Source organism: Anabrus simplex, chromosome 1 (assembly GCF_040414725.1).
Source record: "Anabrus simplex isolate iqAnaSimp1 chromosome 1, ASM4041472v1, whole genome shotgun sequence".
In the NCBI taxonomy this organism is placed as follows: Eukaryota; Metazoa; Arthropoda; class Insecta; order Orthoptera; family Tettigoniidae; genus Anabrus; species Anabrus simplex.
Window position 1 is genome coordinate 1,116,196,724 of NC_090265.1, and position 17,163 is coordinate 1,116,213,886.

General features: G+C 36.0%; 1 protein-coding gene across 1 annotated transcript in view; it reads left to right on the top strand.

Moving 5' to 3' along the window:
- The window catches only part of LOC136876679 (COP9 signalosome complex subunit 7b), a 68,203-nt gene that overhangs the window by 34,982 nt on the left and 16,058 nt on the right, over positions 1–17,163 (top strand). The window contains exon 4 of the mRNA XM_067150595.2: positions 16,434–16,654. Coding sequence (XP_067006696.1) covers positions 16,434–16,654 — 221 coding nt within the window. The remainder of the gene's footprint in view (positions 1–16,433; positions 16,655–17,163) is intronic.

Genomic DNA, 17,163 nt, shown 5'->3' on the forward strand with positions numbered 1-17,163 from the left:
CGTCCCCCTAAAAAGGACACATGTGATTGTGTGAAAATTCAAATTCAGTCAGCTGAAGCCAGTAATCTTCCTAATGATGTGACACAGTTGAATGCAAAGCTAGAACTTTATCACTGTAAAGCAGAACGTGCAAAAGATACTATGATGAACGATTCATTGAAGAGCAAATCTGAAGATGGACCCAACGTGATATCATTCGACATGCAGAAGGTAATGTATTTACCTCGCTTAACCACGAACAAAGTCTACTACAAAAGACAGGTTTCTTGTTTCATTGTAGGAATCCATGACTTCTGCTCTAATAAAGACACTATGAATCTTTGGAATGAGAGTGTGGCATCCAGAGGTGCACACGAGATAGGATCTTGCATCTTAAAATACCCGAAGAGTCATGGAACTAAAGAAACGCTAATAGCATGGTCAGACAACTGCGGTGGTCAGAACAGAAATTTCAAGATGGCTTGTTTCTGGATGTTTGTGGTCCAGTCTTCAGAAATAAGCATTAAAGAAGTTATCCACAAGTTCGCTGAACCAGGACATTTGCAGTGCATTTGGAGATATAGAGAGAAAGCTTAAGTATCACCCAGAGGTCTGTGCTCCATCACAGTGGCGTGACATAATTTCATGTGCAAGAGTAAGGAAAAATGTTTTTGAATTAAGTGTAATGGAAACAGAAGATTTTAAATGCACTGAAATTCTGCAGCAACATCTTGTTAACCGTAAAAAGAATGATTCAGGTGACAAAGTTGAATGGCTTAAGATCAAAGAAATGAGATTTACAAAAGGAAAGCCTGGCATAATGGTTATAAATACAATCATAACGAGGACTATGAATACTTTTCAGCCAACTTCAATAAAAGACTAAAGGGGCAGGCCAACAAACCTTGGTGAACTTGATCTTCCAATACTCTACCCAAAGGGTAGACCTCTGAGTGAAGACAAGCGTAAAGATGTGAAAAGTCTACTGAAATACGTCCTTCCAGTACAGTATATCGTTCATTTTATGAAAGGATCACAAGTGCTAGTGTACAAAACATTACTACTTTTGAACATGACTGCTCTGACAATACCTGTGAGGAAATTGGTACTGAATCTGCATGAAGTATGATTTTCAAAGGTATTCATATGCAATTTAATTTGAAAGGGTACTAGTACATGGATTTTATTTTACCAGGGGTATCAGTTGTTGTAGTTTGTTAACTTTATTTGTTCATTCATCTTTGCTTGCAATGTCTAAATGTGAATTAAGAATAAATCAAAATACTTTGTATGCCAAAATGGACCATATCCCAATCATCTGGAAAATGTAAGGTAATTCAGAATGGAAATGTGCTTCATCGTTTCCAAAAGTATAAAAGGAAAGTATAACTGTGTCAGTTGTCGGTACAAAATATTAGAAACCAGAGTCAACAGCAGATTTTTCAGTTTTAACTGTAACTTTGAGGATTAATTTCTCAGAATGTTTCTTTTGGCACTTAGTTCAATTTGGCATATGACCATCCAAATATAGTACAGAAATTGCTTTTGATATGAATACATCTTATGGCTGGGGGTCATCCGAAAATTTGTGTAACGTAACAAAATGTGTGATGGAAGTGACGTCCCATCAGTCGTTGCTGTAGGCCTTGGTCGCCAAAGATGCTGCTCGGATGGATGTAAAACATATTCTGAGTTATTTAATTCTGGGAGGAACAATTAAAGCCTATTGCATTCTACATCATGCCATAGGAACCTGCTCTGGACTTTAGGAATGAGATTCTCCAGTGGTCAGTGGAATGAAGAGCATGGAGTGAATGACTGAAAGGGTTAAAGAAAATTACACTAATGTGTAAGAAAATGGTAAATTCACTTCCTTTCTGAGGCTATTATTCGTACATTATGTGGTTTTATAATACAAATTGACCTAAAAATGGTGTCCATGCTGCTGTCAGCAACACTAAGAGCTACTGAATGGTGAATTCCTGCTGGAACTTTGAGGGATATCCTTTACATCGTCCACACAGATTGATATGACTTAAATTATTTGCTTCAACATCAGGATATCCCTTGTTTTAATGCAACAGCATTATACTTTTTACAGAGGATTGTATCCACACTTTCATAATTTTATGTGCAGCACACTTTATATTTTATATTAGTTTACTGGACTAAGGAAGAGATAATTTTATTAAATTATTCGCCTCAAGATATCCCTTAATTTTAATATAACAGCATAGTGTTTTTCCAGGAGGACTGTACCTATAAATATCATCAATTTCATGTGCATATCCATAGTTTATACTTTTTAAAATATATATCTATATATATAAAATAACTTGTCCTGACTGACTGACTGACTGACTGACTGACTGACCGACCGACCGCCGAGCCAAAACTACTGGACATAAAGAAATGAAATTTTGGGGATACATTCATATTAAGATGTAGGTGCTCGCTAAGAGAGGATTTTTGGATATTCCGTCGCTAAGGGGGTGAAATTTTAAAATGAGTGTATCTATATCTCAAAACTTTAAAAGTGTACAGATGTAAAAATTGGTATTTAGAATCTTCTTTAAAAATAAGTAAACACGTATTTATTTATTTATTTATTTTTTTTTTTCAGAAAATCCCAATAGGAGGGGTGAAAAGGGTGAAAAAGGGGTTGAATACCTTTAATCAGGATACCGGTACTTATATCTCAGAAAATAAAGATATTACAGACCTGAAAATTGGTACTTTTGATCTCCTTTAAAAATTAAGAAACACATATTTTTTTGTTTTTAGAAAATGCAATAAAGGGGGGGGGGGGTAATTTTTAAAATGAGCGTATCTATATCTCAAAACTTTGAAGGTTTACAGATGTAAAAATTGGTTTTAAAAATATTCATTAAAAATAAAGAAACACATATTTTTTGTTTTCGGAAAATCCCAATAGGAGGGGTGAAAAGGGGTTGAATGCCTTTAATGAGGATACTTATATCTCAGAACCTGAAGATATTACAGACCTGAAAATTGGTGTTTGGGATCTCCTTTAAAAATAAAGAAACACGTATTTTTTTGTTTTTGGAAAATCCAATTAATGGGGGTGAATTTTTAAAATGAGTGTATCTATATCTCAAAACTTTTAAAGTTTATAGATGTAAAAATTGGTATTTAGAATCTCCTTTAAAAATAAAGAAACGCATATTTTTTTGTTTTTGGAGAATCCCAGTAGGAAGGGTGGAAAAGCGTGAAAATGGGGTTGAATGCCTTTAATGAGGCTACTTATATTTCAGAACCTGAAGATATTACAGACCTGAAAATTGGTATTTGGGATCTACTTTAAAAATAAAGAAACACATATTTTCGTTTTTGGAAAATCCAAATAAAGGGGGATGAATTTTTAAAATGAGTGTATCTACATCTTAAAACTTTAAAAGCTTACAGATGTAAAAATTGATATTTAGAATCTCCATTAAAAATAAAGAAACATTCTTTTCTTTTTTTGCTTTTGAAAAATCCAAATAGTGCGGGGGGGGGGGGGGGGTGAAAAGGGGTTGGATTTTTAAAGTGAGTGTATCTACATCACAAAACTTTAAAAGTTTGCACATGTAAAAATTGATATTTAGAATCTGCTTTAAAAATAAAGGAACACTTTTTTTTTCCCTGAAAATCTCTATAGGAGAGGTGAAAAAGGGGTTGAATGCCTTTAATGAGGATACCGTACTTTTATCTCAGAAACTGAAGATATTACAGACCTGAAAATTGGTATCTGGGATCTCCTTTAAAAATAAAAAAAAACACGTATTTTCTTGTTATTGGAAAATCCAATTAATGGCGGTTAAACAGGAGTGACAAATTGGGGTGAATTTTTTGAAAGACTACATCTACAGAATATCTGAGAAACGTAGAATGTTACAGACGTAAAAAGTGGTATTTGGAATCTCCTGTAAATGTAAAGAAACGTAGGTGATTTGTTTTTGGAAACTCCTCTTAAGGGGAACTAAAAAGGGGGTGAAATTTTAAAATGAGAATTTATACAGTATATCTAAAAAACCTTAACATGTTATAGAAGTGAAAAATGGTGTTTTAATCTCTATTAAAAATAAAGAAACGTGTATTTTTAGTTTTCGGAAATACCACTTGGTTGAGCGGGGGGGGGGGGGTGACTGAAAATGGTGTTGAATTATTTTAATTAGGCTACTGTTATCTCAAAAATGAAGATGTTACAGACGTGAAATTTGATATTTGGAATCTGCTTTAAAAGTAAAGAAACACCTATTCTCGGAAAATCCAGCGAATGAGGGGGGGGGGAGGTGAAAGAATTTAAAATTAATTGACTTAATTGTATGAGAATACTTACATCTAATAAAAACTAAAGTTGTTAGGGCCTGCAGACGTGAAAATTGGTATTTGGTTCTTCTTTAAAAACAAAGAGAAACCCGTTTTGGGGGGGGGGGGGATCATCTTTGGGGGCGGGAGTGAAAAGGAATTGAATTCCTTTCATGAGGACACATAAATCAAAAACTGAAAAAGTTAGAGTTGTGATAATTGGTATTTAGAAGATCCTTTACTATTAAAGAAACAAGTATTTTCTGCCGAAAAATTCACTGGGGGGGAGTAGTGTGAAAGTGAAAAAAGTGAATTATTTTTATCTTAAAACTGAAGGTAATAGACGTGAGCATTGGTGTTTGGAATCTCCTTTAAACATAAAGAAACACGCCTTCTTTTAGTTTTTTTGGGTGGGGGGTGCGGTAAATAAACTTAACGGCGGTGGGGTGTAAAAGGAGGTGAGACCAATTGATTTTACTGTTCATAATGTATTTATAAGGAGCCTTCGTTGCTCAGGCGGCAGCACGCCAGCCTCTCACAGCTGGGTTCCGTGGTTCAAATCCCGGTCTCTCCATGTGACATTCGTGCTGGACAAAACGGAGGCGGGACAGGTTTTTCTCCGGATACTCCGGTTTTCCCTGTCATCATTCATTCCAGCAACACTGTCCAATATCATTTCATTTCATTTGTCATTCATTAATCATTGCCCCAGAGGAGTGGGACAGGTTTCGATAGCCGGCACAATTCCTATTGTCGCCGCTAGATGGAGGCTTTATTCATTCCATTCCTGACCCTGTCGAATGACTGGAAACAGGCTGTAGATTTTCGATGTACTTATTCTGATCATAAACCGATCATTTTTAATCTTCCCTGGGTTCTTTTTCAAGAGCCATGTTTTCCTTCAGAGAACGTTCTTAGATTACAGTAGATTCTCCTGGCATATAAATAAAAATTTAATCACATTTGAAATAAACGATAGAAATGAGATTGACCGTCCAATTGTTCACCTCTATAATAAGGTCAATAATGCACGGAACAGATATAATTTACCGCCAAATAGCGGTCTTGCATCTTGCTGTGGGGTCCAGAACATATAATAATAATAATAATAATAATAATAATAATAATAATGTTCTGGACCATCGTCAAATGTGCGGACCGCACTGGAAACGGGTCCTGGGCGGGTAATGACTACGAATACAGTCCGGCCGCGGGTTCAGTATCGCCAAGGCACCCAAGACGACACCACGCTGGATCTTTGTGAAGGATTTGATCCATATTAAAAATGCTTATAGGAAAAGATGGCAAAGATTTAGGGACCCAACTGACCAGGTGGACTACCTGGACCTAGCCGGGGAAGTATGAAATCGATTGCTGGAAAGAAAGATTGAAAAATGGGAGGAAACTTGCCGTAATCTATTAGAAAACAAATCAGTTCGCGAATTTTGGCGGATTCTCTCAGAAAACGAGTCAGATCTCAAATTTCGGCGGATTATATATAAAAAAAATAATCATTCAATTCTAAATTTCAGTATAATACCGTAGCGAAGCACGGGTATCTTGCTAGTATATATATATCTATATATATGGACCAATGAAGTGTTAGTGTTGATTTTCATTTTAATTATTGTTCATCATGATTCAAAATTAATACATAGATATACATAGTACCTACTGAATGCTTGCACTGTATATGTGTTCCTTGTGACTAAGTGTGTTTATATACCTTTTGAAGATTCATGGTCCTAGTTGACCTTTTAATAAGACATTGTATTTCAATTTCAAGATTCTATGCCCTTCTTAGATTCTATCTTGTTAAAAAGTAGCTGAAGATTACCGGTTTAGCGGTCGAAAATAGTCCTAAATGAATTAATGACAGTCAGTGTATGTCAGTGTCTTGATTAGATGGATAATAAATCCTTTTACGATAATAAGAAATAAGACATATCCATCAATACGGACCGTAAATATGAAGTTCATTGCTTGTACAATTTTGACCAGTAAATACTGAATTATTCCAGAAATGCCCCTAGTCCAAGCACTTTATTATTGTTATGTTGTTTATTCATTTATATTCCTTAAATTTTGCAGACTATTAACTAATAACAGTATTTTTAGGATCCTTACAGTAAGAAAAGCACAGTGGCTAAGTTACACATCTTGAAGCTTCAAATCTCGGTGACCTTTTTCATATTACATTACAGTATTTAAAATATTTCTCTTAACACTCAGTATAATAAGTAAATATGATTGAACATAAATGTTTAAATTAATATAACATAATAGGGCTTTGTGTTATGTTTAGGGAACCAAAGTCCCATTAAACAACATAAAAATACACTCAGGAATTGCTCATCTGTAAAATCAAAATACTACAAGTAATTAACACATTGGAGACCAAGCCCAAGTGTGTATCAGGGTGGGGTAACAGGCAGACTGATCGCGTCCGAGGCTAACTCGGGCTCGCGTATTTATTACATTGTTAACACAGCCTGAACGAGAATCGGGCGGAAACTATATATACGACTTTGTAGAACTTTTATAACAGCTATACCGTGAGCTCGTGTCCTCTGTCGTCGTTTTCTCAAACCTTTAGCAGCTTATTTTTTTTGCACGTGTTTGTTTCTACACTCTATGCTTCCAGCTGCTCAAGGCTCACACTTTCAGAGTTTTGTTTACATCGTATGAAGTGTTTAGACTGTGATTTGTTTCTGCTATCATGAGTGGATCATTGAATGAAAGTGGATTTGTAGAGATGTTAAAAGAGATTTTTGATGATAGTGGTTCAGAAGAAGAGGTGGATGAGTCAGATCTAGACCCTCCTTTCGAACTTCATGTTAGTGATGAAGGTATTTATAACCTATTCTATAATATTCTACCCTGGTTTGATTTTGCACTTTGTAGTTTATTTAGCTAATGTTTCATGATTTTCATATGACTGGAGAATCAATCAGAAATAAATTAATAATGTAGTTTTCTTCATTTTAGAACGAAGTGACGCAAGCGATGATAATTCAAAGGGGGAGGATGATTCACATTCGCTGGGTACTTCTGGTTTATTGGATACGGTTTGTTGTTTGCGATGCTTTTTCAGGGTATGTTTTGAAAATGGAAGCTCCAAAAAGGCGTAAATGTTGTGCTTATGGTACTAACACTTGTAGAAAGCCTACAGATACTGAATTAGGTTGGACTTTCACTGATTCTCCGCCTTAAGAGCCTATTTTTTCAAGAATAATCGGGCGTGTCTGCTCCACTGGATGCAACGTCGACTGCGTTAGTGTTTTTCAATTTTTGTTCCTGAAACAGTGGTGAAACACTCAAGTCCGAGGCTAACAGGTATGCTGCCTTCGTCACTGAAAAACTAAGACAAACTATGAAATTGAAACCAAAAAGTTTGTGGAGCTTCTGGCGCCCAGTCAAATTATGTGAGATTTACGCATTTCTCACAGCTGTCATTCATACGTGTCTTGTAAATAAACCAAAACTGAGTGACTAATGGTCAAAAAGTGCATTTCTTTTGACTCCATTTCTATCATCTGTTATGAGCAGAAACCGTTTCAGGGCGGTTCATTCAAACTTTCATTTGAATTATAACACAACATACATTCCTCGTGGGCAGCCAAAGCATGATCCGTTACATAAAATCTGCCCTTTCTTTGACAGTCTCGTTCATACATTTTGCTCTACTTACGTTCCATACTCTAAACTAACAGTTGATGAAGGAATGTGTGGTTTTCGTGGTCGAATTCAATTCGAACTGTACATGAAAAACAAGCCTGAAAAATATGGTATAAAATTATTTGTTTCTGTGATGCTTTTTCAGGGTATGTTTTGAAAATAGGAGTCTATTCTCGGAAAGGTGCTGCAGACACTGGTATTAGTCCACTTCTTACTAGACTGTTAGCAAACTACTTGGACAAAGGCCATACTCTTTACACGGACAGGTATTATAGCTCCCCTGCTGTTTTTGACTTTTTATGGGAAAGGAAGGCTAAAGCTATAGGAACGTCTATGCCCAATAGAAAAGAGTTGCCTCAGAATAACATTGTTCAGAAGAAGATACAGAGAGGGAAATCACCATATTTACATGAATCATTTTTTTGAAAAATTGAGGCACGAAATTAGGGTGCGGGTTTTATTTGCGTCAAGGTTGGCAACACGCTCCTGGCTCACCTAGTTTCCGATACTGGGTATACAGTTATGCTTTGTGTAACCGCAGATGGAAGAAAACTGCCCCCATATGTCATACTTAAACAGAAAACAATTTAGACTTTTAATTTTAAAATGCCTTCATGTTAAAAAAAAAAAAAGTATTTTACAGAGTAATTTAAATTCAAAATTTCTCCATGTCTTGATAGAATGCGTCTTCCGGAACCTGCAGGGGTAACTTTCCGTACTTTTACTCACTTCGATGTGTCGACAGTGTGTTTTATAGTTGCTAAGTTTGAGTGAAATCGTAATTCTGTTGTATTCAGCGTTTTACGGAATGCCACAATGTCACATAACAGGCAGTGTGCGGAGAAGCAGAATCCATGAACACTGGCGATGCCGACAGTTGGCGAAAAAGCATGGCTCATAATTATAATCAATTCATACGCAACAAACAATATTGTCAATGCCAATGAAACTGCATTTTTTTTTTTAATTGCCTAGCCCAAACCGGCTTTTTAAAAGGAGATGCGGTCATTGTACTATGTTGCAATGCAGACAGAAGTGAAAGACTTCCTCCCTTGTATAATAGGAACCAGTTGAGGGATGTTCCACCATTCAACATTTTATATAAATACATAACATTTATTAAGTGAAAACCGGTTTCGATTCCCTTGAACCGAGCACGATAGCTGCAGTCGCTTAAGTGCGGCCAGTATCTAGTATTCGGGAGATAGTAGGTTCGAACCCCACTGTCGGCAGCCCTGAAGATGGTTTTCTGTGGTTTCCCATTTTCACACCAGGCAAATGCTGGGGCTGTACCTTAATTAAGGCCATGGCTGCTTTCTTCCCGGTCCTAGCCCTTTCCTGTCCCATCGTCACCATAAGACCTGTGTCGGTGCACGTAAAGCTAATAGCAAAAAAAGATTCCCTTGAAATCATCATCAGTTCACAGTAAATAAATAAATCAAAAGTATCTTAACAACAATCAACATGAAATCTGCCTTTAAACACACTTAAAATTGTTGACATGGGTTATATGACATAAGTACACATTAAAATTTCCAGGTCGCAGATAACTGTAGTGCCTTTGTACAATATTGAACAGAATTTTAAGATAATATATAAAAACTTGAAGTGCCGGGCTGAGTGGCTCAGACGGTTAAGGCGCTGGCCTTCTGACCCCAACTTGGCAGGTTCGATCCTGGCTCAGTCCGGTGGTATTTGAAGGTGCTCAAATACGTCAGTCTCGTGTCGGTAGATTTACTGGCACGTAAAAGAACTCCTGCGGGACTAAATTCCGGCACCTCGGCGTCTCCGAAAACCGTAAAAGAGTAGTTAGTGGGATGTAAAACAAATAACATTATTATTAAAAACTTGAAGTTGAGGAATACTGTGAAATTCTTGTCCGCTGTATTATGTAGATTGTTATTTTTACTTGAGGTCTCACTTGAGCTTTCTCTGGACTTCTTTCGTGGAGGTTCTTTAGCTTCGCTGTCAGTTGAACTCTCAGTACAGTAGTCTCGATCGTCTGAGAGGTCATGCATAGCCCGTAGATCATCGTCAACCAATTCTTCTGAATCTGAAATATACGTATACAATTTGTGGTTAGTAAATATATTTCAGATTTAATTTGGTGAAGAGTTTTTTGTCTTGTTTAAAAAAGTAGGTAAGGCTTATTCTGCCCGAAGGCAGGTCCGAACCTCCGCAGAGGCATTCCTGAGCCCGAGTTTACGTGCGGTAGGGTGGCCAGTTCCTTTCCGCTCCTCCATTCCCTTACTCCCCACCAACAGCACGTGGCAACCCATCCAACTCCTGACCACGCCCAATGTTGCTTAACTTCGGAGATCTCACGGGATCTGGTGTTTCAACACGGCTACGGCCGTTGGCACTTGTTTAAAAAACACAGGGTAAAAATAGCGTTCAGGACAGCCAACAACAATCTATCTCACTTCCACAATCCAGGGACTGTGAATAAATCCGACAGGCTTGGTAAATCGGGTATTTACAGATTACAGTGCCAGTCTTGTTTAGCAAGCTATATTGGACAGACTGGGAGAAGCTTTAATACTAGGTACATCGAACATATCAATGCAGTCAAACATAACAGGCATTCTGCCATGGGAATACATATGCACGAATCCAATCATAATTTTTCCGATATGGACAAGGACTTATTGAAATTATGAAAAAGGGACTTCTGCTCATTATCATGGAAATGTTTTATATATCATTGGATCAGCAGGTCAATTTTAATCACAATCTGAATGAATCCATCTAGAAAACAAACATACAATAAAATAAGGTATGTTTAAGGATCCACCTTTTCAATACAATACAGTTTTGCTGTGCAACTTATATCACAACATGCTTATTATGGTTCTCAACACTATTTTGTGTCATCATCAGCCGATCAATTAAAGAGAGCAAGTAAACAAAAACACATAATTCATAATGTACTGGAAGATATTTTTCTTCGTAATGTAACGTATTTGATGTAAAGAAAAATGTCAACTGCATTCAATAGCTGCACCCCATATTAAGTGTCACGTCAGTGTTCTACTTTCATTCTGTCATAACAAGTCAACAACTATAAAGATTGTAATGTGTCAACTCAATGTTTTAACATTCGCTTAGTTAAGCCTTGGCATTAATAAGTGGCTTTCCTCTTTACATCAAGATTTTTAAAAATACTAATATTTCTACTCAAATTCGTTACATTACAGAGTAAGAAAAATGTCTTACATTATGAAGAAAAATGTTTTTAATTTTAATGTGGACTCTTACCTAGGTCTGTTGTATTTTTAAGTGTAACAATTCTTATTTTTTGTGTCATGTGTGTGTATGTTGCTTTGTGTTTTTATTTACTTGCTCTCTTTAATTGATCAGCTGATGATGACACAAAATAGTGTCAAAACTGGTACCATAATAAGCATGTTGCAATATAATTTGCACAGCAAAATTGTATTGTATTGAAAAGGTGGGTCCCTAAATATACCTTAACTTTGAAAAGCAAACATACTTTACGAGCCCATCCACCCCCGTATTCTCAAGACATATCTAGGCAGAATAGCGCAACAACGGATCACTCCCCCACTCTCTCGCATCCCCTTCACACCACAGCCAGTCCAAAACAAGTCACCACCCCCTCTTAAAGCCAGCAATAATCTCCACACAGTCACGGGCGAGCAGTGCACCTCCTACTTTTCTAGTGGCAGGTTAACGAGAGCGAGGAAGAAGGGAGTAAGTACCATCAAACCACTTTCCAATAATTAAGTCCGAATACACACATTAATTCTCATTTCTTTTCTTCTTCCTCAGACATCTACCTTTTATGACGCTGTGGCATACAACCAAGGCCATACCGCATTCAACTTTTACTTCAATAACATCATTAATTTAAAGTCGAGAATTTCATGTTTGATCCGTATTGAATAGAGATTACAAAACAATAAGTTAAATTGTACAAGATCCACCTTTTCAATACTAGATATGTTGTTGATTAAAATTACATCATCATTTATTGAATGGTACCTGTTTCAACATCCACGGACGTCGTCAGCCAAATAGGGTCATTATACAAAGATACACATTAAAGTTAAAACACATATTCAAACCTGGACATTTAGCATAAGTATGCTTTATATTTTAACTTGTTATAGATAGTTTTAATTTGAGGGTCAATTATGTGTGTTTCAACTTTAATGTGTATCTTTGTATAATGACCCTATTTGGTTGATGACGTCCATGAATGTTGAAACCGGTACCATTTAATAAATGATGATGTAATTTTAATCAACAACATATCTTGTATTGAAAAGGTGGATCTTGTACAATTTAACTTATTGTTTTGTAACATCATTAATAGCGACATTTTCAACAACAAAGCAGATGTTATAAAACAACGAAGTATGTTCCCCCAACTCCTCAGGAAATTGTTTTAATTGCAAACTGTCTTAACATCGGCGCTTTACAAGATCTTCAATTTTTATGCATGTTTTTTATTCTTCAGCGACGATTCGACTACGAATGTTGTAATATTTTTTTAACATATGTTTTTATATCCACAGTAACAGATAAGAACTTTACGGTATTTCTCAACTTCAAGTTTTTATATATTATCTTAAAACTCTGTTCAACATTGTACAAACGCACTACAGTTATCTGTGACCTGGATCCTAGGACGTTCTTTAAATTTTAATGTCTTTATGTCATATAACCCATGTCAACCATTTTAAGTGTGTATAAAGGTATATTTCATGTTGATTGTTGTTAAGATCCTTTTGATTTATTTATCTACTGTGAACTGATGATGATTCCAAGAGAATTGAAACCGGTTTTCACTTAATAAATGTTATGTATTATATAAGTGTTGAATGGTGTAACATCCCTCAGTGGATTCCTATTATACAAGTTAAACATCAACACGTAAATGAAAGTTATAAATTATGAGACTTCCTCCCCTCGTCATAGGAAAGTTTGATAACCCTTGTTGTTTTCTGGGCATTGGGTACCTTCCGTGCAAGCAAAAGGCATCTAAAATGCATACATTACAGTAATCCAATGAATAAAGTACTTGCACAGTGGAGCCAGCATAGACTTCTTCTCGTCTTTGAACATTTTTTCTTTTATTTTTTTTTTCTTTCGTTGCGTGAGGTTATGTTTGCCAGTGAGTTATCCAGGTGCATTATTTGAATACTGTAAATGCATCTTGTTGGATACATTTTGGAAATATTTCTTTTCCATGGCATTTGAAAAGTTTAAACTGTGAATCAATGTTAATTGCATGCGGTAACGGATCTTAGAATATTTTGTGTCGCGGCAAGAGTTGGCGTTTCTGAAGTACGAGTTTGCGGTTAATTTGAAATCACGTAATTCAAAGTCTGATATTTGCGTCCCAGTGATTTTGAATTAACAAGGTTTTACCGTATGTCAAAACTACATCCGAGCTCGCCGGTGTGTGTGTTTCAAGTGTTTACATTGCACGAAAAGAATTATCCACCACCGGTCATGTTAATGTCCACGTAAAAAATGACCGAGTATGAAAAGTGTTTTAGATGTGGATTTTGATGAATTTGTAAGTTATTTAGAAGAGGATTCTAGTGATGCAAGAGACAACAAATCTTTCGATCTACAGGGAATGGAGCCTGTTGCAAGTTCAGATTAATGAAATACCTAGACTCATTGCTAATTTTCATGGCAAATATATTTTATAGCAGTGATAATGTGTTTTTATCATCTCAAATATGTTCAGGCAAAGTAGCTATTTCTGTAAATTACACATTCATATTTGCGTAAACACAACGTGTACCTCGCAGAATGATATGAAATGTTTGCTTTTGCCTATGCTACTCTTTTGATGGAAGGAATTTTGGTTCATTTCAATTTTTTTTTTTTACATTTTTTTTTACATTTTTTTTTCAAAATGAGCTTTCTTAAAATTAGGGTCCATGGATTATTCGGCGACGGGGATTATTCACGTAAATACGGTAGTATTTATGCGCAGAAATCATCTTCTTTTTTTAAAGTATAAGGACACAAGGGACGTCTTGCTTTTGTCAGCTTGTCGCAAGGTGACCTCGTCTTATGTTGTTGTTGTTGTTTGCACAAGAGAGGGCCCCAAAATTAAATCTAAACCAGATTCTATCCTTGATTACAATGTGAATAAAACAGGGGTAGAGAGGAGTGATCAGATGATTATCCCTTTGGAAGAAAGCATCTGAAATGGTGGAGAAAGTTGTTCTTCCATATGTTTGTTACGGCAAACACAAATGCATTCATATTATACCGGGAAACCTGGGATGTGGGTAACAGAAAAAATTGCCACCTACAGCAGTTCATGGTTGAGTTAGGTGAAGCTCTTTTTAGCAAAATCTGGAACAGATGACCACCAGCAACCAGGATCAAGTACAGCCTCCAGCAGATTGCTAGGATGGCATTTTGTCGAGAAGATTCCTCCAACAGTAAAGAAAGTACAACCAACGCACACTTGCAGAGTCTGTGCAGATAAAGGAAATGTGGAAAGTAATGAGAAAAAAGACATGCTGGTGGTGTCCAATGTGTTCTGTAGCACTTTTTGTCCCTGAATGCTTCAAACTATTCCATGCTCAAGCTCATTATGTGTAAGACTTTGTCAGACTTTTTATTGTTGTTGTAAAAGGCATATCATTGGAAAATGTGTAATGTGAAACGTATTCAATTGATCTTAATACAACTTTTTAATCTGTAAAATAGACACTTTTAATTTTTTGATGATGTAAATGTGTTACAATTGCAACCTACCTACTATCTTCTACAATTTTTTTAAAACCCTCAAAATATGGCAGTCTGCCTGCTCATATGCCATCTTAAGACTGGTCTCCAATGTGTTAATTAAATAATGAAAACACTTCATCTGGTGTGCTTATAAATAACAAGAACGCCTCTCCAGTTATTTAGGAGCAATGAACAGATCTTCTTTTACCTATGGTTTAACTTACATTCCATTATGAAATTTGAGAATACTCTTATTATATATGGAATGTTAAAAGGAAAAGAAAATCCTGCTTAACATAAAATGATCAGTCCCTTGAAGCATGAAAATTTATCTGTAGTTAAATTGTAGACGGTATGAACCTATGAAACCACGATAGTGTTTCTTCACCGGGAGAAGCGCGGATTGCTACCTCAAGCCATTGCAAGTAAAATAAAGTATTTGAAATAATATAGGGTTGCTCCTGAAGTAGTAGATAACCAACACCAATAACCACTGCTGTTCTCGATGACATAGTTCTCTGGTGTGCTTATAAATAAAATAAGTAAAGGGAATACATAATACATAAAATGCATAATACATAAAATGCATAATACATAAAATAATAGAGTACTTCTGGGGCACAAGCTGACAGTATAAATCAGTAACTCATATACAATCACAGTCTTAGTGCACATCATAATAATTTAACACTCTAGGACTGTAGCCTTTTTAAATGTTTAAATTTCTTTTCATTGATGGTGTCCTGGATCCCGAAAAATCGCATTATGCAGTTTGGAGTGGTTCCATCTTGCCAGTTCAACTCGTCACTAACGACTACAACCGAGCTTGGCTTCGCTGCTCGCTGCCAGACACGAGATGCAATCTAACATTCTGTGCAGAAATTAGTTTACAAGTAATGAACTTAGTTTGGAAATAATACAGATGACAAAAGTTCATTATTAAATTATGATATTAACATGTTGATCAAATAATATATGTCCATAGATGATGATAATTTACCATGAATGCACGTGGTGTATGAAGTCCATTCCTTAAATGACTTTAAAATGAAATGTGGCGATATTATACGACCACAACTTTGATATTTCATTCTGATATATTTTCTCATCCCCATGAAATAATTGTATAACATCACTAGCAGAGAACCTATGTCTAGAGCCCTGCACAGATCCAGATATCCACAGATTTATCTATGGATATCCGCAAAGTTAGTGTCTTGGCGGATGCAAACTCTATGGCAGTGTGGATAATTTTACAGATAATTTCTAAATACTTATGATTATTGATTTTCATTCAAGTATACTCTAAAAATCTCGAGAAGTCAGTTTTCATACATTTTATGCAGTTATTTTTGCTTACTGTGAGGCAAACCTTGACATTGGTGTGGAAGAATAGTGATATATAAAGAGCCTCACTAGCTCCTGCCCGGAATTAGTGAAAAGAAGGGAAAAAAGATTGCAAAAGAGAACTGCTCAATATGTCTGTAGTTGTCGCAAGAGGAAATTCCTCAGAAACCTGCCACTGTAGGGGTGCTGGTGTTATGTTAAAAGATCCATCCGTTTCAATACCTTGGTTGTAATAAGTTAAATAGTTACAATATCCACGGAAAACCATTTGCGGATGAAGGAAGTGAGGATGCGGATAATATTTTGTATATCAGCGCAGGGCTCTGGCTATGTAATACAGATTATAAACTACAGTAATCTTTGAGAAATTTACCCAACATCTTTGAACACAGGTATTATTCATGGAAAACTAGACCAGAAAAATCGCCAATTGGAAGTCGACTACACCATTGGAAGAGATGTGCGTTTAGAAGATCTTGGCTTTGTTGTTGATGTGCTGCAGGAGTGGTGTAATTCTTGTGAAGACATGCTCTCCTGTGTCGAACAGCAGATCTGTCGAGCCAATTCAACAAAACAGCAGAGCCTGCAGCACAAGGAGGCCATTCAGCAACAGGTATGTTACAGTATTACAAGGTATTAGAATCATTCCATATTGATAGTTTTTACTTTACAGAGGTGAAAAATTGAGTGTATCCTCGTAATTCAATACATCATATATTCCATCATTAGACGGAGTAATCAAATTCAAACATGTTTTGGCTCATTTGATTCATCTTCGGTGAAAAAAAATAGGGGGGGCGGGTGTTGAAATAATTTACATAAAGCAAGCTAAAAAATGCCAGAAAACATAATGAAGGAACAAATGAAAAAACAAAAGACAGCCTAGACGGAAGCAAAATGTGCACAATATACAGTATTTACATCATCATGTGGAGAAAAAAAAAAAAAACTCACTGCAATAAAAATCAGTGAAACAGTGGTTTAGTTTCAATTATGTTTTCTATTAACCCCTGTTTCACTGATTTTTATCGCAGTGAGTTGTTTTTTTGCTCCACATGGTGATGTAAATATTGTATATTGTGCTAATTTTGTTTCCGTCTAGGCTCTCTTTTGTTTCTTCAT